Source organism: Xiphias gladius, chromosome 4 (genome assembly GCF_016859285.1).
Source record: "Xiphias gladius isolate SHS-SW01 ecotype Sanya breed wild chromosome 4, ASM1685928v1, whole genome shotgun sequence".
Taxonomy (NCBI): Eukaryota; Metazoa; Chordata; class Actinopteri; order Istiophoriformes; family Xiphiidae; genus Xiphias; species Xiphias gladius.
Genome location: NC_053403.1, coordinates 15,684,373 through 15,707,912, shown reverse-complemented (window position 1 = coordinate 15,707,912; position 23,540 = coordinate 15,684,373). Strand labels below are relative to the sequence as shown.

Below are 23,540 nucleotides of genomic sequence, written 5' to 3'. Positions count from 1 at the left end.
GATGATAGCAATTTTTTGGGCATACCATTGATTGAAACTTTCATTCTGTTTCAAATGACATCTAGGATCTGTATGGTTTACATGATTTTACTCAGTTTGTGTCTTGGGATGAAAGTTTGCAGAGCTCCTGCTAGAGATTTTTCTCCTTTTTGCCCTGTCAAGACGTCTTTGAGAATTTATGTCCATACGGATAAGATTTATTGCATGAATTCCAGTTAATTACTAACAACACTGTTTGCATTGCGGTTCCGAATAGTAATTCTGCCGTACCTAATCCAGATTCAGTTCTGAGGAGATTGTAAAAATCATGTAGAAATGAACCCACATGGATCCATGTTGCGCTCCCTAAGAAGATAAGGCCCATATCAACACTGGGCCTGTGACTAGTCATGAATATTAATGAAGAGGGATGGAGGAGGCTCATCCTGATATCGCACAAGCTCAGCTCGTAGGCTCACCTTGTCTCCAAGTCAGTAATCTTTCCACACCTGTCTCGGGTGAGAAATTTTCCGTCACCTGGTTGGTGTCTGACTGTGAAAGTCCTTTCTACTCTGCTGTGTGAATACAGTTATAATGGTCTCTGGTGTGAAGATGGAAGAGATGAAACAAAAAAAAGAAAAACAAGGTGCCTGTAGTTTCCAGTGGAAGGTTTATAGCTAGAGATACCTACTTTATATTTCATATCAAGCCACGGTTTAAGTTTTCTAATCAAAATTCCTTCTTAACTGAAAGTTGTAATAAAGATATTCCATGAAAAGAGTAAATGTTTGATCTACTCACTAAGTGGGATTGTGTGTGTGTGTGTGTGTGTGGTCTTTATACTTTAAGTCCATTTAAAAGGACTGCAGCTCTTCAGAGAAACATAACATACTGTGTCAGTGCCTTTGGAAAAAAACGTAGATATGAATGTGTATATATAATGTATCCTGGTTTGGGTAAGAGATTGTAATATGAGTTCAGAAGAGAAAAAAACAGAGTGAAAATGCAGTAGACAGACAGAGAGTTTGTCTTCCTTATTTAGCAATGGCTTGGCCAGCGGTGGAGAAACTGGCAGAGAGCCTGGGAAATGAGTGTGCACACACTGACAAATACTCCGAAAATACACACGTATATACTTCAGTTTTTGGGCAAATGAATCGTGTCAGTACTCACGCACAGGAAATCCAGCGGGTAAGGCTGAGCACACATAGAAAGACTTTTCCTCTATGAGTCCTCCTCTCTATCATACTTTTGATCCTTGCTGGGAAAATCCTGCGTGCACACTTCTTTCCAGTTGCCCAGAGCTGCCGTCTTTCAGTATTAAAACTCTCAGCCTGTTGTAACTCACCTCAGTGTCCAGCACATGGCGATGTTGTGGTTTTTTTCACAGTTCCTATCAGTTCATGTTCAATAGAGCTCCAGCAGTTCCTGAAATACTGACATCATCCCAATAAAAGAACAGAACGAAACCAACCTGAGGCCAGTCAGATAATAATATGAAACTCCCATTTCATATGTCATTTCTGCTTTATTACACAATATCCTATAAGCAGAGGTTGGAGAAATTAGAGTGATTACACAAACCAACAATGCACATCAGACGCATTTTTTGGCTGCCGAGCTATCATCCTAAAACAATTATCAAACATAATTTACACCGCAAGGATTCAAAAGTCTTATAGAAGAATGATCCTGCTAAGGCCTTCATGCAATTTAATTAATTCCAGTCAAATACCATCTGCTGTTTTCCCAAGATAATTTTGGGTAAAATTGTATTCTGGAAACCACATTTGACTCCCAGCCAGGTCTCTGAGAAACAGTGACTGCCCCCAGAAAATCTTAACCACAATGTCAGTACCCAAGATAGTAAAAAGACCAATTTCAATTAAATATTTTCTGATTAATATTTTGGTTGGTTTTCCTCAGGCTGGGAAATCGAATCAAGCTACTGGCTACATTCAATCTAGTTTTGTGTCCCGGTTGGAAAAGGTTGTATACCGCCGTGTCGTCACTGTGTTAAATCTCGGTGACCTGAATGTGTTTTGACATTGCAACTTGCTGAGCTGAGATGGAAACAACTCGGCTGTGGTTGTGTTTACACTACAGAAAGGATAGTGGGAGTGTTGGGGGGATGTTGGGCACCTCGTCTGGTCAGAAAGAGCAGGCGGTGAGAAATCCTTATTTGGTGAGAGAGGACACTCAGGAAGTCTGGGCTCAATCCTTAAAGGCGAACACTCTTGCGGCACAAACTTCATCAGTTTTGCATCTTTGTTAGCCGCGTCACCAAAATCACTGTACAGATGATTAATGAGACGATTTTTAATATTGCGTTGGAAACAGATATTATGCAGGTTAAGGGTGGCGTACTCAAGAAGTGCTCTGAGCCTTTGAGCTAAATTGGGTAAACTCAATTCCTGACCGACCTAAACTAGGTGAATCTCAGCAGACTTGTATATCAGTCATGATATGTCAGTTTTACTTGAGAGACTGTCACCAAATGCAATTTTCCTCTTCTTTCTGCTACATTACTAACTTCAGATTCACATATTCTACTGGTTGTGCCTGGAATGGCGGTCACCGAGGCAATGAAACTGGAAATGATCCAGGGGCGTTTAATGGGGCCAATTCTTTTCTGTCTGATTAGCCAGTGTCATAGAAAATTGCTTTAAAAGCCACAAGTCTTTTAATGAGAAGCCATGCCTTTCTTCAGGAAAATCTCATTTGTTGTTGACAAACCTTTTCACAAATGTTAATGAAAACACCATATGAAAATTTTCGGTATGCTCGCTATCGAGCGCAGACACAGCTAAGGCAAAAACAAAGGTACAGGTGTTACATTTCATACTGAGGGGAACAGGGGTGTGCCAAACCTCACGGCAGTGGGGTGAAACATTTCACTCAAAACCACAAATGTCAACTTCATGGGGGGAAAAAAAAGTCAGGGGATCACCAAAGTCCTTAGGATTTATTCTCTTGGGACCATGGCAGTCATCTCAGTAGTTGTTGAGATACTTTAGTTGTGGTGGACCAACTGTAGACGTTGCCATAGAGAGTCACACCGCTAGCATGATTAAAAATGGCGTTTAAACATCAGTGTTGCTCGAGAAGAAAAGGTGCCCTCCATGCTCACTGAAAAGCTATTATTGTTTCTGTGTGAGAAATTTGCCTGAAAAACAAACTGCCAAAAAAAAAAAAACAACAACTAAATTTAGAGCAAATTGTGTAGCAAAAGGAAACATTCGAAATGTCAAAGATACCACAGCTAACAGCTTTCATGTCATGTTCAGTTGCAAACTCAGCCATAGCCAGAGAGGCATATTCATGAGTCAGATGTGAATTCACACATCATTTATTAGCATAAAAATGTGCACATAGTGATACTGTACATACGAGTGTGAGTGCTGCTCTATGATTGCACAGTATTTTGTGATCAGAAACACTGACTGCAAAATTGCTCAGACCCATCAGGGTAAACAACCTGCTCATGTCTGCCTGTCTGTCTCAGAGGATGAGTCCCTCAACCAGCTGGAACGCAGGAAACAGGAAATACTCTCCCCTCCTGCAGCAGCAACTTCTGAGGAGTCAAGTGTGAGTTGTTGTGAAACAGCTCAGCAAAGGAAAACAACCTCTTACTGTTAATTGCGACTAATACCGATTCACGTTGAATCAAAAACATACACCATTCAATCACCAGTACTCGGTAATTAGAACAAAACTTTTTTTATTTGCAAGATTTTGTATCATTCACCTCAAAAATAAAATAAAAACAATATTGCAAAGATACAGAGTTAAGCTACAATCTTAAAATAGTTAAGTTAGTCTGTGTGTGTGCGTCTGTTGCTCTATACAGTCATTTTACACCTAAGATATGCATGCAGAAATCTGTACATGGCAGTATGTTCATACTACAATCGAAAAGCAAACACAACACCATCATCATTGAAAAAAACCTGACAATGAGTCAATATTCCCCCTGAAACCAAGTCAGTATTTAGGGTTGAAAGGTTGATTCTAATAGAGTGTCCAAAAACGAATTATTTCAGATCTATAAACTGCACCCAAACCCAAACAAAGTAAAGAAACTCCAGCACCACTGCTACAAAAAACACTTATGGGAGAACACTGGTCGTCTGTAAGGCATAAAATATCATCAGAATAACAGACATCATCATCTTCTTTCTCACACACCAAAACTGTACAACATACACACAGTCAAAACATAAAAACATTAGTGTTGTCCTCCAAAATACAGTAGTACTCTCAAAACAGCATGTGGCTAAGACAATGAATTAAAACCTACAGAGATAATTGTGAAAAAAAAAAAAAATGAGAGCGATAGATCAACAGCAGGAAATCAAATGACGAAGAGCGAAAATCCAAGCGTAAATTACGCAAATTAAGTTTGATTTCTGTAGAGGCACAAACAGTTTTGAGATTTCACCATAAACACATTTATCTCAACTTTTTATCCAGAAATTCTGCATTACATTTCCAGAATCTGTCCAATATTACAAAAGAGGCTATAATCTGCTGTTCTCTCGTGTTTTAAGGATACATAGCCCAGCTGGAGCCCATTCACTTTTTGCAGTACTAACTGAGCTGAGCACTCGCACTTGCAGGCATTTTGATTTACAGCTTTCCGTTAGTGTTATGTCTCATGCTAGCTGGTTTGATTCTTTTTCGTTTAAAGCTGTTTGACTTTTGATGCTCTTGGATATTTATCAGGGATATAAGCCAATAATACAAGGCTTAAGAAAGCCAGTGTGGTATCATGAGAAAAGCCATGTTTGGATCAATACCTCCAAGGCGGTTGTGTTAAATACTACAGCTTTCTGAGTTTAGAAGATGATAGAATTGTCCATCTTTACGTATGACCTACAGACCATATACAGTATTCCCCAATCTCTATATTGCACACATTTAGACATACACGCAAACACCCACACACTGATATATAGATAGTGTGTGTTTTGGCTTTGTACTCGAAACAACTGTGAATTCAACAACCATAAGATTTTATGATTTTAACATTTCTACTGGAGTTGCTTATGGGAGTTGTTGACTTACAGTGACTCTCATCAAGCCAATATGTAGCTGTTCAAACAAAGCACCTCAGTCACAAACCTCACTGAAATTGCTGTCGCTGTATCTTTGTCATAATGTGACAGACAGCGTAGTGACAGGAAGTTCCCCAAAGTGGCCAATAATGAGCGCTGATATTTTGAAACCTGTTAACTAGATACAGTGCTTTAATGATGTGTAATACTGTTTTGACTCTGATGACAGTTCAAATCAAATAATTGTCAGGAAGGATGAGTCATTTTTAACACGGCGCTGAAATTTCAGGACACAATACATCCTGTGACCAACATGGAGATACAGCGTGTAAAAGGTGTGTTTGCTGTTAAAACACTGTATTGTACCTAAAGAAAGACTAATGGAAGAGTTACAAATACCTTCATCATAATCAAGTTATTATTCAAACTGTCTGTACTGAATATTAAGTATTAGAGCCATTTATAGTTTTATTACATGCTCCACAGGAAGACATGTTTGTTCCACAGTCAGTGCTTGAAAATTGTTGATTCTGTGCGCAGGGATCGTCAGATTTAGTGAACATGTTTTGTTAAATGTGAACCCTCTAGTGCAGAACTGACTGTTTTACAAGTAAACACCGTTTTCCTAACCATTTAGAGAACGTTGAACATGTCTAAGAATGAGAGCCTCGAACCCCTCAAAGCTAAATGTAGTGTAACTTTTCAGAGCAGCAAAATCGTGTAAATATCGCAATCGACAGACCACTAAAACGCACTAGAGGCTAATGCTAAAGTCAGTCTCTTAAACGGTAAACTGTGACAGAAAACTCTCCAATAAATCCATTGACATCTAACACTGAAAAAAACACTACATGCTTTAAGCGGCGTGACAGCTGCACCAGGCAGCCAATTCAGCGGCGGTAGAAGCTCTGGTCGTGGAAACACTGTTTTGAGCCAAATAACAAGTAATGCATCATTGAGCTAAATGCCCGTTACAGAAACATTGTTAGGGATAGCATTTGCTGAAGTAGTTCTTTTTTCTGTATATTTTTTGTTTTTCAACTGCATTCTGGCAAAATTCACAAGCCAAAAATACAGAAATACAAAACTGGCAAATAAATGTCTTAATTATCTCACAACCTCAGGCTAATAAACCGTCCTTTGTTCTCTATTTATTCCATCATGTCATGTAAGAAATGTGTAGTCAACCTAAAGTTTTTACAGATTTGTGGTTTTAGTCAAATTGATCAAATAAAAAATATCAAAAGACAGAAATTTAAAATTCACTGTTAGAATTACTCAACAAAATACAAATGCATTGTTTTTCTTATCCACTGTATTTCTTGTACAGTTTAAGTCTCTTCTTCACATCTTGTTTCTTTTAACTGTAAATCTAAATGTGGCCTGGTGTTGACCAATCAGCAGCCAGCAATCAAATATTTTCAGAGAGAGCAGTCACTTGATTCACTTTGACTAAACGATTTTCATCATGTCTCTGCCTCTCTCTGTTGTCAGCTACAGGACATCACAATGGTAAAAGTCGCGCGTAAGCGAAGTTAAAGTGGTCGAATTCTCTTCGTGATCCATCAGGTAACTCGAGAGCGGCGTCTCTCAGACATCTTGGGGAACACCTTGGTCTCTACAGCCTAAGGAAGAGGAAGGTGAGGTGCAGAAGGAGGGAGGGGAAAAGAAAAATATGTTTTACTGCTTGTTTAAATAACCATTGTAAACTGTCATCTGGCTTTTATGGCCCCAGTTAAATCTTTAAAGAGCTACATGTAATTACACCATATTTATTTTGAACTTTTGACAGTAATTGCCTTTCTCCATTTCAGCTAAGCAGAGAAGTTGGCAACAGCCAAAAGGAATTAAGAGCTAATGCCTTATCAGGTATTGGCTGGTAGGTTTAGCCATTAACCCAGCTTCCCCAGAGTGGCTTGTACTACAGTTTCAGATAGACTGGAAACTTTAATTCCATCGGTGAAGGTTAGGTAACTTCTCCTATTAATGAGAGAACATCTCTAAAAACAGAACGGGAACAGCCTCACAAAGCAAAAAAAGTTTTTGCGTCACTCACTGTGATCTGGTAAGGATCAACAGACATTTGGCTTGGAGTGGTGTCATTTAAGGTTAATCATGGACAGGTCCTTGTCTAACTGAAACATCAAAAGGAATTTCCTCCTATTAATCTTTACCTCCTGATTTTAAAGGTGCCCTGTTGAATTTTATACTTTTAGTAGCACTATAGAGCAATGTTTTGAAGTGTGGGTCCCCATTTTGTCGGCATCACATCCACATGGGCGAGGGCGCAGCCGTTTGGGCTCCGTGATACACAGTTCTGCTGGTGGTTTCACACTATTCCACTGATCAACAGTTGGTGGCAGTTGCACTCCAAGAACCTGAGCAATGTGCCAGCAAAGGCAGAGAAGAAGAAGACTGCTAGAAAGCAAACATGGATGTAGATGTAGGTTTCAAATTCTCCCAAAAATCTGAAATGCATTTAGCAAGTTTTTCAGGCCTCATAGATACACTCAAGCTTTAAAAACAACAATGTAAATATAACTTAGTTTCCCAAAAAATTCCACATGGCACTTTTAAACAAATCTTGGCAGTTAATCTGGAAATTTGGTCTCAGTTATCGGCTGAAGCAGATGAAGTTTGCTCAGTTGTCACAAAGCTTTCAACCACATCACAGGCTCCTCATCACTAGATGGGACAACTGAGCAAACGCCAACCGTTGATTACTGTGAGACTGTGTGATACAACCCTTTGAAAAAATTTAGTAAGTATACCTTTGCATTTGTTTGTTTATTTTGTCAAACTACTATTGTCAAACTTTGATACTTTATTTTTAAGACTACACAGATGAGAAGTCCTAAAAGAGCTCATGTGCCAGCAGAGCTCCATGACAACTCACCAAACACCATCTAGGGATGAAGTACTATTTCCAAGGACAAGAATGAACTTTGAGGCTTGAACTCGTGAGAATTAGGCCGGCTTTGTGAGGATACCAAACATACTTTGTAATTCCTGTACAGTGGAGATGAAAGATCATGAGAAAGTTCTGAATAAATGTTATTTCTAAGCCTGGCTTATTTGTTTTGGTGTACTCAATATCTATGTTAATTTTAGTCAAGCTGACTATTCCTTATGTCTGTGACATGCTTCTGCATCATTCCACAATTTTACCAGCTCACTGGGAAACTGTTGATAGTGAGTGAAGGAAAAAAGAAACACCTACCATCAGAAACTTTGGTTCATGAAGAAGGAAAGCAGAGGGAGGAGAGAAGAGACAAGAAAGAGACAGTTAGTCATGATTTGTTTAACACTTTTAAAACACTCTATGTATTTGTGAAGGGGACTGTATTGAAATAACACAAACAGGCAAAACAGAGCACTCTAGGAACTTTCAAGGAGAAAATCAAATCTGATCTGACCTTGTGTGATTTATACGCATGACATATGGAGAGTTGGAGACAGGAAAAGAGGGAGATGATGCAAGTAAAAAACAAAAACTGAAGAAGAAACTGAGGAGGAGAGGGAGACTGCGGGGCAGGCAGAGTGTGGGAGGAATAATCTGAGCGGGAAAGAGGAGGAGGAAGATCAAATAGGAACAGTCATTAAATAGAGAGAAAGGCAGAAGGAAGGCGATCGGTGGGAGGAAGATAATACCATGATCATTAGATAGAGGGAGAAAGAGAAGAGAGAGTGTTCTTAGAGATGGAGGTATGGAAAGAAAGAATACAATGATCAAATGCAACACAGGCTCATTAGCGATGGATAGAAAGACAGGGAAGGAAAAATCTGATTAATATGCCACATTATCAGAGTGATTCATTGCATGGAGGAAGAACAAGGGAATAACTCAATAAGAGCCTGAATCCCAAATCTCCAAAGACATGTATTGTGGCGCTGAATAGTTGAATAATAATTGATCTTAGAAGCTAAGAGCATGCATGATTTCAGCATGAGAATCTGACCTTCAGTGCTATCAGAAAAATGGTTTTCATATTCAATATAAACATTCAATACGCTGCTTGCCACAAGCTCTAACAGGAGTGTAGATTTTTGCAGCAACAGTTGAGTAAGACGTTGGCCCAGAGACCTGAAAAACAGTGGGGGGCAGTGAACAAAAAACACACCAGAGGGGCTGCTCACTCCTACACACACAGTTACTGTACCTCACACACACATAAACACGCACGGACTCTTGCAGGCATGTACACATTTGGATGCTGCATGCAGGCAGCAACCACCTCAAACACGCACACTCATACATACACAAAGTAGACATTACTGTGGTAATGTGTGTGTGTGTGTGTGTGTGTGTGTGTGTGTGTGTGTGTGTGTGTGTGTGTGTGTGTGTGTGTGTGCGTGTGTGTGTGTGTGTGTGTGTGTGTGTGTGTGTATGTGGTGTGTGTCACCACTTGTTCATGCACCAATGCCTGAGGAGAAAACACTACTTTCTGACAGAGGAGGCAGTAAAATTACCCAACCTCTCTGTCTCTGCATCTAGCTCTGCTTCTCCTTCTTTTCTTTTTCTTTCTTTCTTTCTTTCTTTCTCTCTTTCTCACATCAGGTGTTTCTGCAGGAAAAATATAAGACCCTTATATTTTGGGGAGCTCCTAATTTGAATTTTTTTCCGAACAGATGACTTTATTGCCAAGGATAACGTTGGCAATATTCCATATTTTTGTTATTGTCCACAAATCCCAGGAAAAGATCTAAAACAACAATAAGTTAGTCTGTCAATGCTTTCCGAATTCCCCAGACTGTCTGAGCCACTGGTTTCCACTGAAGATGAATTGTCTTTTTTTCAAAAAGGGGTAAATGGTTCCCTAAAACAGCTGGGCACTGTAGTTTTTGGCAAATGTTACTCAAAATAAACTACAGTGCCCATAAGCGTCATCATTACGCTCACTGATGTGTTTTTTAATAGTTTTTGCACAATTTGAAAAAGTGTCTGCACGCCTGAATATGAGACAGATGCGACAGATACACGGTCCTGCTTACTGCTGGTATTAATTTACAGTATTTCAGCCTGCAAACTACGGTATAATTTATGAAGGTCGAACAGTAAATAAATAAATATTTATTTAATGATACATATTCCAATGCGTTTTGGACAACAATAGAGATTTATGTCACAGGAGAATGATATATATCAGGCATCGGTGGCACAGACAATATTTGTTAGTAGGACCAATACATTGCTGGGTTTTTTTAATAGAAAAAAATTCAATATCACTAGACTTATCCTTTAAATTATTACTAAAAATACCTTGGAAACTGAACTTTACACTTTTTGTGGTGTGAGAAAAGACACAAACCAATAACTGAAACTGACAAAGATTGAATTGCACTATGTCGTACATCGCTACAGACTCTAACCCTGACCTTTTCATGACACCAGTGCTTAACTCAGATGCCTGAAATAAAGACAGATTATTACTTACAGACTGAAAGTATTATAATATGATTTTCATGCTGTAAAAATTTTATTATTGTTTGCCTGGACTTTGCTGGACCTGCGTGGTACGTGTGAGACAGACAAAGGTAAAGGACACAAGACTAAGATTAAAAAAAGAGAGGTGAAGAAAACAGAAGAGAAGCCTGTCAGCCAGAGAGATAAACACAGATCGACAGCTACTGACTTGCCAGGATGACCATGTCCATTCCCCAGAAGATGCTCATGATCCATCCAACCATGATGACAGCTGTCAGTATCTGGATCAGGGCTGCTGCCACATTGAGCCAGAACACACAGCACACGCCTCGCTCTGAGATCAGCTCACTGCGAGCTCCACACAGTACTGTGAACGCTGAGATGAAGGTACCTGTGGGACAAAACCAGCGAAACATCTTGTTACGAAAAAACGAAACCCACACAGTTCAGTGAAAGTTTTTTTTTTTTAAACAACTGTAATGCTAAAAAAAAAAAAAAAAAAAACGGCTTTTATATCACTGCATTTAATTGCATTATGTGTCCAGCCCAACATGATCAAAGACTTTTGAAGTTTTCCGCTCTGCTTAATTTCCAGTGAAATGTACCAGACAGCAGATTCCAGACTTTCCAGTGAAATAAACCAGGAGAGATACGTGCTTACCTCTACTGAAAAAGAGAGGTGAGCATGTGATTCGCAGCGGTGCTTGCTCATTCTAACATGCTCACAATGACCACATTTGGCTTTTATGTTGTCCAAAACTTTATGCAATATTTTAGGACTCAAACAAACACTGCTAGTAAGAGAGTCAGTGTGAGATAATGCCCCCCAAAACACTGTGGGCTGTTACGATGATAGCTAAGTAGCCAAATCTAAATATACAATTGATAATATGAGGCAGACCTGAGATATAGAGAGTAAAATCATAGCTTATATACAGTGTGTGTATCTTATTCATGAAGGGATGTTGTCATGGAAAAATTCCGTAATGAATGTGATTCGTGTGTAAGTGTGAGATTTACACCTACCTCATGCACAGCACACACACACACACACACACACACACACACACACACACACACACACACACACACACACACACACACACACACACACACAGTGGATATACTGTACAGTGAGCAGGTTCTGGGAAAGTCCAGGTCTCCAGATAACAGGAAGAGGAGTGAAATTGGATTTCACTCAGGCAGACAAGGATTGTCCACAGAGATAATCCTTTTTCAGCTCCGTAACAGTGGATGTGAGTATCAGTGTGACCATGTCTTTCTGTGCTCTTTTCCAAGGCATAGATCCACTGCAGCCATGGCCAACAGTGGCCACTTAAATACTGACTCACGTACTTGGGAACGCTGAGTGGCCCGTCTGAGATAACGCTTTGTGGAGCAGCTTCAATCCACAACTGTCCTCATCCCTGTATATAATACTACCCAGGGCAACAAAGCAAATGTTTACAGTTTATTTTACCTATAAGGTTGTTCAGGTTGGAGGACTTGCTGGAAATATCTCTACATCTAATAGATGGAACTCCATGAAATTTTGTACAGTAATTCAAGGTCCCCAAAACCTACTAAGTTTGCTGATCCCCTGACTTTTTTAGCAAAACATCTTAATAATTACTGTGTGGATTATCATGAAACTTGGTACAGATATACAGTACATGGTGATGAAAGATGGATTTAAAATTTTACATTTTATGAATCTTACCCTTGAGTCTTGAGACATTATTCGAGAGATGTTGCAGATTTCATTTAGTGTGCTTTATCTGCCGACCATGGGGCTTGTATAAATGTGCAAGGTTTTAATTCTAAACGATGAGCATCTCTTGCATTCAGACTGTGTAAAGAACCTCAATGTGATTCTGCATTTCAGTGGTTGTTGTTAAAACTGTCCGTAAACAGGCTGGTCAAAATTAGCTGAATGAAATAAGACATTAGTTTGTCTTTTGGTTCAGCAGCCTAGTATTTGCACTCTTTCATTTGGTTAGTATTTATTCAGAATTTAGTCAGTCTCGTTGAGTATTTTTGTAAAACTGTCTAAATGTGTGCCTTTTTGTAAATACTGAACTGAATGCTGCGTAAAACTGTATGCGATGCAGGAAATGCCTGGTGGGCGTTGTGTGCTTCATGATCTTGGCCCTTCTCTTTCTGCTAGCTCCATTTCTTGTGACTTTGGAAAAAAATTCAAAATAACAGTGCAAGCCGAACAGGTGGGGGGAGGGAGGAATAAGAACGGCCAGACTGCCAGCTCCGTCATGTTTCTCGGGAGCGGGGAAAGGCCAAAGTCAGCTCGTGTGGAAGTTAGTTCCTTGACGCTTTCTCTCTCTCAGTCTATTTCTCTGTTTTCCTCTCTGTCAATTCCTCTAGTTCCACATCTCTCTTTCTGATTAGTTTTAAGTTAGCAGGCAAATTAAAAACTTAGAACACCGCCACAATGAATCTTTCTATACAAACACAGGCATACCTGATATACTCAATGTGTCCCATAATCTCTGACAATTCAGAATGTACACCATAATATTTGCTTTAGCATGGCTTACACTGGCCTTATCTAGATGGCTTCCAAAGAGTCAACCTTGTGGAGTTAGCTCAATCCCAGAATAGCAAGCCGCCCCATCAAAGCAAAAAATAGAAGACATCCTGTGCATGGGGAAAGAGAGAGATGAATTAGACATTTACTTTTCCTTTCAAACTTTGAGTCGATGCTCATTTCAAAGCCCCTCACAGAAAGAGCAACAGTGGGCTAAAATGAGCTTCCTCCCAGAGCCAATATGGTCTGATCAGACAGAGAAATTTTCAGGTCACACCCACCAGCAGATGCTCTGGCTGCTGGTGGAGCTTCCCACCTCCAGACACGAGCCATGATTGACAGCAAGCTGGTGGCTGATGGTTACACATCACTTCCATCTGAGCTTTTGGCATGTACAACAGGATTTATATGGCCTGGTGGCTACTTTCAGTTTTTCTGTGTGACTTCCAAGTTCTGTTCTCTTTGTCAGGTACCGGTCACGTGTTAATTAAAATGGATATTTGATGATCAACATGTACATTAGGGCTGCAGATAATGGTCATTTTCATTATTGTTTAATCTGCTGAGTATTTTCATGGTTACTTTATTTATCATTTGGTGTATAAAATGGTAAAAAGCATTGAGCCCAAAGTGATATCTTCAAATTACTTGTTTTTTCTGACCCACTGTCCAAAACCTGCCAGTATTCAAGAAAATGAGCAAATGTGCAAATCTGAGAAACTGGAATCAATGAATAGTTTTTGTTTTTGCTTTGAAAATGCCTTAAACTGCAAAAAAAATTTAATTGGCTACTTGGAGGCAGGAGAAACAAGCTGTAGGATTGATATATTACAACCTTTTCTAGTGGAATGAATCTAGGTCCAATATTTTTTTCCTTTTACCTCTGTTCTTGGTCTTCATTAACTCAGGAAATATCTCTCTCTTTAGCTGCTAAATGCTCCACTATATTCACCAGCTAGTCGCTAATTCTATTTGTTTGTCATATGGTGCTGGGTCGATAGCTACAGTGGGTTTTAAAAGTGTTTTTTTAGCCGACAATAGCTGCTTGCTGTGGCTCAAAAGTACACGAGAGTGATAAGAATGGACCAAAATACTAATGATGTGGGTCATAAAAACAAAACAATGACCTGAAAGACGCTAAAGCGCTTGAAAGAGCTGAGGGGAACCACAGTGTTGGGTGATAATTCTCTGTGGTTTCATCACTACGAAGTAGTGCATGTAGTCATTTGATCCATTTCTAGCATAAAAATAATTAATTAGAGCAACTTTAACTTACTGTCAAACTGACTTTTGCTATTATGGGCCACCGGCAGCATTAGCATCATATTTCTGCGCTTTCTCATTATCCTACCAATATCTCTTTGTTTCGTGAGCAGAAGTTATGAAATATCCAAAATGACCACATATAATCTTTTATTAGTGTAAGATTCATTCTACATAACAGGCAAACTCAAAACATTGAAATAATTCAATTATTTAAGTCCACACTTTGTAGCTGCTGAGCTCTTACGGAGCCTTTCAAACTGCCCATAACTGATCGGAATAGAAAGGCCAGCCATCAAAGAAATAGCTCGCTGTGCATGAATGTGTGGAGACGGATAAAAAAAAAGAATATATATATGGGCTCATCACTTCTCCCCCTGCAATAATAAAGGTTTAATAAATCTTTAAAACCCCTCTGTTACAAATCTGCTCTAACATTGCTCCATGTCTGAAATGCTCTTTGATCCTATAGACGTCACATGTGGGAGATTGTGTGTGTGTGTGTGTGTGTGTGTGTGTGTCTGTGTGTGTGTGTGTGTGTGTGTGTGTGTGCCTAGATATTACCCAGACTAATGTCTATAATTACAGAAAGAACTCTACAGAGCCCCCACTGGTAGTGTGGGAGGTTAATGATGGAGTGTAAGTGTGAAAAAGACAGAAAGAGAAGGAGAGCACAAAACAGAGGGAAGCAGAGAAAGAAAGGGAACAATTAAAGGAGAAGGAAAGGTGTGCTGTAAAGCAGTGCTGGGAAAATTGCTTGAAAAATATAACCAAGTAGATATCACAGATTGAAAATGTTATTACGTTACTTATCACTCAACAGCAAAATTACTCAGCACAGCTCAGTCGCAGATGCTTTTAAGAAACTCCAAAACCAGGATAGCTTTTTTAAAAGAAAACAGAATATCACTCCATCGTTTTCATTGAAAGTTACTCTCTGGATGTATACTGGACACCAAAAAAGTTCTTCATGTTTTCTCTGGCTTCTATGTTTTTGGGCCCCATAGAGCATGAGCATTACATGAGCCTTTGGCTGAGCTGGCAGGCCTTGCGAATAAATGAATGCCATGAAAATAATTTCCTGATATTCATTCTTTGAGTCTTTTCAAATTTTACTGGGGCTAAGTGATATTTGCAACCGGGAACTGGTGTTTGATGACTTTATCAGAAAACGTTTAATCCATATACAGGTCGAAAAATACAGCCTATCCCTAGGATTAAAACTTCTCTTTGGCCTTCATCTACAAAAACAACATCAGGACTATTGGCAATGTGACAGATCAGTTCATTAGAGAAACCATCCTGGCATCAGACATGATTACATCTCTTTGCAACACTTCTCAGCAGCAGCTGTTTAATAAACAATATGGTTATGTTGTGCATGCCATACACAATATGGGTGGTGATTTCCAGAGACCAATAAAGCAAGTGCCAAGTTAGAGAGAAATCCTTTTCCCCAAACCCTAAAATGAACCCTTGAACATTTTCCACATGTCCATGAGCCTAATCGTAACCCCAAACCTAGACCCAGCTCTAGTCTACAGTAACTGTGACTTTTCACCCACAGCGAAATCATAATCAACCTTAGCTTTTTCCTAATCTTACTTTTGTTGTGAGCCCACTTGGTCCTCTTAATGATAGTAGTCCCAAACCACACACACACACACACACACACACACACACACACACACACACACACACACACACACACACACACACACACAAGCACACACAAGCACTCACAAGCATCCAGAGGCAAGATATCAACATGACCGAGTAAACTGATGCAGTGTCTCCAATATCACATACCATCAATCACACACACGTGCGCACACAAATCACACATAGATCCCCCCACACACACACACACACGTGACCTGTACCTCCCACACACTCACACTGAGGGCTAAATCATATATTCATTTTGGCTCTCTTGGTCAAAGTCTCTCACTTTCCAGTCCTCTTATGGTAAAGACCACAACTCAGCTAGAGAGCTGTAGATTCCTCCACGATAAGTATGTGTAATTATTTACAAACCAACAGCTCATTAATCAGGCTACACGGCACAGACTAACAGCCTCTGTTGTACTCACCAATAGCTTTTAACTCACTCCTCAATATGTTGAAAGTATTAATGTGTTTTTAAAAAAAACAAGTTTGATTTTATTAATTGATTCAGTTTGAATTCTCCCACTCAGTGTAGAGCTCTGGGTCTGGAAACATACTCTTTTCCTCACATTTGAGGCTCACTTAGGAAACAATCTGACCTTTAACACTGAGTACCAACAATCAACATTTGTTTCTTTTAATCATAATCACAATCTTTTCTTAACCAAAATCAAGTACTTTTAGTTGCCTAAACATAAACAAGTAAGTCAACATTCTGTGGAATATTCATATTCGCTGTCTTTCGGAGAGTTGGATGAGATGATCGATACCACTCTCATGTCTGTGCATTAAGTATGGAGCTAGAGCCAAAAGGCGATTCACCTTAGTATTAAGAGTGGAAGCAGGGAAAACAGCGAGCCTGGCTCTGTCCACAGTTAAAAAACATGTTTATTAGCAACTATTCCTTGACAGACAACACTTTATCTGCCTAGACAGATAAAGTCTGAGACCACTGTCCAAGTGTGAAAGTGGTCTCAGACTTTATATATATATATATACATATAGATATATATATATATATATATATATATATATATACATATAGATATATATATTAAAACATCCCACTCATAAATGAGGGGAGTGTCCCCGTTGCCATGTCAACATTACAGTCTTAATTTGTGCCGGACCTGGGACCTCCCATATTGGCAAAATATGTAAATAAATTTCGTGCATTTTTAAATGTTATCTGCTCTTTTATTTTCTTTATTTTCTAACTATTGCTTAGCTGTTGTTTCAGAACCATAGACAGCACTATTTATTTCCAGTGCGGACGAAAAGTAGTATTATAGAGGACAAATGTTCAGCAATTTGAAACATGAATGAGATATATGATGAACACACTAAGTTACCTTAACCATGTTATCTTCAGGAAATGTGACTTGGGTTTTGAAAGCCCAGTATTTCCAGTTCTGGAGCGTTCTTATGTTTCAGTGATGCAGGAACTGTTACTTTGCATATAAGCTCTTTTCACAGCGATGTTACAGACATAAAACAAAAGAATGCAGGTGCTATCTGTGGTGATATAAAGGCGTCCCACATAATTTGTCATTGTGCTTGCACTCTTTGTATATGTGAATGTTTGTATGTATCTGCAGTACTTATACACCTGTGGGTCTACATGTTTGCAGGATATTGTGTTCTAGTCTGGCTCTCGTCCAAATTCAATTACACATTTCTAAATTCTGATTTGGTTGGTAGGTTGAATAGAGCAAGACGCTGTTTTCAGTCTCAGTCAATTACATCCAAATGGCACTGACACACGATACATTGTGTTCATTTCAGTCAGTGTTGTCATGGCAACTAGCCGCAGCTATTCAATGAAATGTCAAGGTATTAAGGCAAACCTACACACACATTCGCACTGTACACACACAAGCACACACCTAGATGGATGTTGCATTGTTGATTTTGTTGTTGGGGAGAGTTTTTAAGACAATATGTCACGGCAACATTTCTACCAAAAAGCCTGGAAAACTGATTATCTCGGTCAAGGTGTTCGCTGACCCTGTTTTATTACACGGCTCTTTGTGACATTTTCAAGCAGTCGGTAATTCAACAATTATTGTGAAAAGGTTACAGCAAATATAAGGGGATGAATTTGTGTCATCGTGAGATAGAGAGAGAGAGAGAGAATGAAAAGATGACAGAGAAAGCACAAAGAAAAGGAGAAGAGGGAAGAGATGAAGAGGAGAGGACACACACACACACACCATGAGCAACGTGTGTGTCTGTTGGTCATGACTCCTTGGAGACTTATGCTATGGAGACATCATTCTCACGGTTCCTTCAGAGGTTGGGTGGGATGGGTACAATTGATGATCTGTCTTCATGTGCTTATTTAACAATGTTGTATTAGTGTGAGTAGGATTTCGGCGCCAGTGGATACAGTACATTAGACAGTGTGTGTGTGTGTGTGTGTGTATGTGTGTACACGTGTGTGTGTTTTTGTCTGTGTGTACACGTGTCAGTCTGGCTCCACAGGCTTTGTTATGTACAAAGTGAGGATCAACATATCGATAAGGCTGATGCTGCCTGCTGTGTCTGTGTATGTGTGTGTGTGTGTGTGTGTGTGTGTGTGTGTGTGTGAGAGAGAGAGTGTTTGTGTGTGTCTTTAGCTACCAGATGATGTTACATAATCTTACTATACAACCACTGACAGACCTCCGATCGAGTGGAGGATTAAACACTGTAAATTAGAGGGAAAAGGTAGAGTGGGAGGAAGAGACGTCCTAATAATAGAAAATGATTTGCATCTGGATTCGTATTCTGATTCGCATCAAAATATACACAGAGTGACATTCAGATGGATTTTCAGAGAATAGCTGAATCCTGGCGGTATTAGGGCTTTAAACAAGGGTGGACTGTGTAAATGTGAGTGAGTCAGACTCGGCACTACTGAGTTACAGCCACTTGAATTGATGGTGCTGCTGTTATAACACACTGGCTCAAATTGCGTTGAATTCCGTAGGATAGCTTAGAGTTGTACATGTGCAGACTGTGTCCAAGAGTCACGGCAGTGTATTTCAAACTGGCAACAAGAATTTTGTTAGGTATACATTAAGAAAATGGAATATCCAAAAGCAAACTTTCTTTCAGGGTCAATAACAAACTTATGTTATGACTCAAATATTTTATACATGAAAAACCGAGAGAAAGCGTTTTATCGCTGTCTGCGACCAACAACTAATCAGTTCTTCCTTTCTACTACTTATTACTACCTATCTTTGAACTCCTTTGGGTAGTTTTTGAGATAATCTGTGAAATATCTGACAAACCAGACAAATGAGACAAAAAACATGACCTTCTCCGCAGAGATAATAATCAGAGTCTGGTGAGATTTTTACATATGACTCCTTGACCTTATCTACACTGGACCTATACAGCAATAAAACGCAATTCAGATCTGGATGACTGCATTTACATGTATACAATGTGTGTTGGATATGTCGTGGCCGTTCCTTCCCCATAGCGACCTTGAGCACAAAAACTACAGCAAATGCATTGATTCGTTGGGTAGGTGCCTCCTCCAAATGAAACGGTATCTTTGCTGCAGAGTGGATCATCTTCTATGATCCTCAGGGAGGCAAGAGAGAGGACATCAATTTATCACTGCTGGCCGAATCTGAACAGGCAGAATCTGAAAGAGTCTAGCTGGAATGTCATACTTCACAATAACAGTTTGTTATTTGTAAACTAAATACACGACTTTATACAGTTTTTTTTTTTTCAGCGTCTTCCACAACGAGCTAAAAGTTGCCAGCATAACAGCGGCTACAATGTCAAGGTCTCAGCCCATTATAATGATGTAAATGCTGAGTTTGCCCACAGTGGTGATGTCTCTGCCTGCTGTGATAATGTTGCTGCCCATGATGATGAAACCGGACATTTCTGCCTGCAGTCGCGAAATCCAGACACCACTTTTACCGTGTGCATTAACACCTGGCAGACTGGGGCTGTGTGTATTTACTGTGTGTATCTGACACTCTTATTGTAACACAAAGTGTGAATGGGGTCTCCCACTATCTTTCTCACCCTTTTTCATATGTATGCAGGCATACAGGAAAATGCACAGATGTATTTTAATATTTGCAGTTTCTTCCCAAGGATGAGTAAAAATAACTCCCGTTAGCAGTCTGAGGAATTTTTTTTTTCCAACCTAATTTTAACTTGTCACTGCCCATGAAGTTTTCAGGGTCACTCCTCATTCCCCTCTGTTATTTATTTAACTTTTTTTTTTTGCCTTCATGTTTGTTTATCCTGTTCTTTGGTGGCATGCCTGTTCGCATCATGTCTACAAGCTCTCCATGTCTGTGTGGGTCTTCCAGTGTCATGACCTCTCAGTTTTTTTCCCTATCGCTATTTTCAATCCCCGCGTGTTTACTTTCTCTCACATTTCCTCTCTTTGGTTTTCTTTCTTTCATACAGAGGAACACATAAAGAAAGACTGAGGTGTTACAAGTCAGGAAAAAGAGACAGATGGTCCATCACTTTCCAGCCTCCTTATGCAAAAAAGATGAATTCAGAATGAATTCCACATGGAGAGACGAGGTAAGCCTGATTCCCAACTTACCGAGTCCAGGTATGAAGGTGTTCAGAAACAGACAGATGACAGCCAGAGGGAAAGGCATGGTGGGTATCGCAGCCCGCAGAGGTCCCTTCTTCTCCCTGACCTCCACCACCACTCCTCCGCCGGCTGTGGGGGCCCCCGCCATGGCTTTGGCTCCAAAATTGTCCCCTGTCTTAACACGCCCCTGCTCTGTTCCTCCTTTCTGTGCCATCTTACTTCTTGTCTTTTCCTCTCTCTGTTCTATGAATAAAGACTAAAACTAGTTGGGAATAATTTGGAGGTTGCTGCCAAAGTACTAGAATTTTTCCTCCCAGTTCCTCTCTCTCTGGATTAAGATTACGGTGATTCAGTAGAAGGCAAAAATATTCAATGGTGATTGATTGTATCCTCAGAGAATTAGCTCAGATTTTCACCTGAACATGTCAGCAGCTGGCTCACAAGTACATAACATTCATTAGCACATAAATAGCAACATCAACAAGTTGTCTAAAAGTAGTGTCAATCTATGGTAAGAAAAATCTATCTGTGTCCACAGAATAACCAGAAATGCTTAATTCTATTCCAGAGGACTACAATGAAATATCCTGTAATATTTTCCCAAAGTCAACTTTGAAAACCTTTAGACTTATCCAAAGAATATTCTGGTGCCTAAAAGCTTTTCATCAATATTCATGTGAATTTCCGTCTACCCTGGAGAGCAGTTATCTTCAACAATTTCTTCGACAGATCCTGAAGTTCTGCCGGAAAAGTCACCTCATACTTGTAGCTGTTTATGTCCAAGCAAGAAAGGGAAGTAAGATTTTTTTTTTCTTCAAGACTGTTGACCTATCTTCCCTTAAATCCCTTGAAGTGACCACACTGTCTCATCAGACATCAGTGGTATCTGCCATTTGTTTCCATGTCCATCATGTTCTTAGGGAATGCTGACTCAGTGGCAGTTCCTCCTTAAAATTGTTAGAATGTCTTCAGAAAAATCCTCAAAAGATCTGCAGCAATTTTCAGCAATTTCCTCTGAAGTCACTTTTTCTTTCTTTCTTTCTTTCTTTCTTTCTTGCTATAAAATCACGCACAACCCACAAACCCCTCTCCAAGACAGAGAAGGGAAAGTGCACACTACAACCCCCCTTTTTCTACTAGGTCTCCCTCTCTCTCCTCTCTCTCTCTCTCTCTCTCTCTCTCTCTCTCCTCTCTCTCCCTGTCTCTCCCTCCCACCCTGCGCTCCCCATCTTCTCCCTCCATTTAAAGGAACAGTGCATTAATCTAATGATACAATTCAATGAGATCACATTCAGGAAGCCGTTATTCGCAAAGGCAATGCACTGAATGACTGAATGCATTCATCTCTCATTTAAATTAGTGAGTAGGATGAACATACACAGGATCCTTAGAAATGTTTGCTCCGACTTAATGCTGATAGATTGCAGTGTTGTTTGTGCACATTCATTTCATCCATTCATACATTTACGAGAAATTTACTTTAAGTGAACAAGCATTAATACATACATACGTAAAGACCTGAAAACATTTGCAAACGTCTCCAGTCCCTGATAATAGTTCATTTCAGCTGATGGTAATGATTAAATAATATTGTAAAGCATGTTTTCAACCCTAATTGTTGCTCATCTGTGTGAATACCTATTAACCATTCATACCATTCATACCTATTAAAGGCAGATATTGACTGAAAAAGAAAAAAACATGAAAACAAGGAAGAGAGAGAGAGAGAGAGTATAAAATAGAGACATTAATCAAGACAGAGAGGAGAGAGAAGTAAACGGAAGCCGGGACAAGGTGAACGAGGGATTAAAGAGAGGATGAAAATGAGCAGAGGGAGGTCTGGACGATGGAGGTTGGGGAGGAATTGACAAGACGAAGGGACAGCCAGTGTCAATATCTCAGTAATTATTCATGCAACCCCCTAAAGATCCCCCTTCCTCTTATTCTTCTTTACCTCTTCTCCACACTGCCGACATGAACTCTATTTAAACACAAGCAGAAAAAACACAGTGGAAATCAGTGCAACCCTGAAATTATTCTCAGCCTTTGTGCTAGCTTCTCTCTCGCTGTGTGTCTCATCCTCGTCTTCTCTTTCCTTCTCTCTCATCTCTATTTTGTCTCCTAGCAACCCAGGAAGCTGTAGGTAATTATATGGAAGATATTGATCTCTAGGTTTTTGCCCCCCCCCCCACCCCCATCTCTCTCCCTCTTAATCTCTGTTCAATTGTTTTTTCCTTTTAATTTCTTTTTAATCTTTGAAACACACAGAGGAACCTGCCATAGAAGGTAATTTTACCCTTTTTTTGTCATGCAAAGCAGCATTATCGTGTGTCTGACAGCGCAGGCCTCTGAGAAATCAGGAATGCTGAACCCAATCACCATTGGATTGTCCAGCCGAAGGCATGCCGCGCAAGTGCTGATGCTTATTACCATGACAACATAACAGGAAAAGTTATATGGAAACTGTCTTATAGTGACATTTTGGTTATGAATGTTACACCAGGGACTGACAATTTCACCTCTGTTTGAGTAATGATAAATGTACAACATTAAACTGGTGATTCTAATTTCCCTTAATGATGAAATCCTGATGAGCTTCTAAATGTGTGTGTGTGTGTGTGTGTGTGCACACGTGTGTGTGTGTGTGTGTTTGTGTGTGTGTGTGTGTGTGTGTGTGTGTGTGTGTGTGTGTGTGTGTGTGTGTTTGTGTGTGTGTATAAGCAATGTGTGTTTGTTGACTGTAATTGTCGGCTATCATTGACTTTCAAATGTTTTCTGTACCTGAGGCAAAGCCTGTGTATGTGTGTGCGAGTGTGTGCGTGTGTGTGTGTGTGTGTGTGTGTGCATGTGTTACTAATAGAAATTGGTCTTGGCACATGCTGTGACAATTTGTTGCTAAAAAAATATCCCTGCATATTTGAGTGCATGAACCTCACTTCTCTTTCTCCATCCAGTCCTACAGCGGCACACACACGCACAGACACACACACTCTCTCTCTCTCTCTATTTCGTTCTCTCAGGGTTTAATTTATGTTGATC

At 39.7% G+C, this 23,540-nt stretch overlaps 1 protein-coding gene across 1 annotated transcript; it reads right to left on the bottom strand.

The window, feature by feature from the left end:
- Positions 1-3,733: 3,733 nt before the first annotated feature.
- Positions 3,734-21,605, bottom strand: stum (stum, mechanosensory transduction mediator homolog). Its single transcript, XM_040126193.1, has 4 exons — positions 20,508-21,605; positions 10,670-10,852; positions 8,257-8,265; positions 3,734-6,661 (listed from the first exon to the last, which is right to left on the bottom strand). The coding sequence occupies exons 1-4, from the start codon at positions 20,713-20,715 to the stop codon at positions 6,627-6,629; spliced, it is 435 nt and encodes a 144-aa protein (XP_039982127.1). The 5' UTR covers positions 20,716-21,605; the 3' UTR covers positions 3,734-6,626.
- Between the last annotated feature and the right edge of the window lie 1,935 nt (positions 21,606-23,540).

Coding starts and splice junctions, on each gene's coding strand:
- stum (XM_040126193.1), bottom strand. CDS start 20,715: ATGGCACAGAAAGGAGGAACAGAGCAGGGGCGTGTTAAGACAGGGGAC. Junction 10,853..20,507: donor CACCTTCATACCTGGACTCG/GTAAGTTGGGAA, acceptor TTTGTCCCACAG/GTACCTTCATCTCAGCGTTC.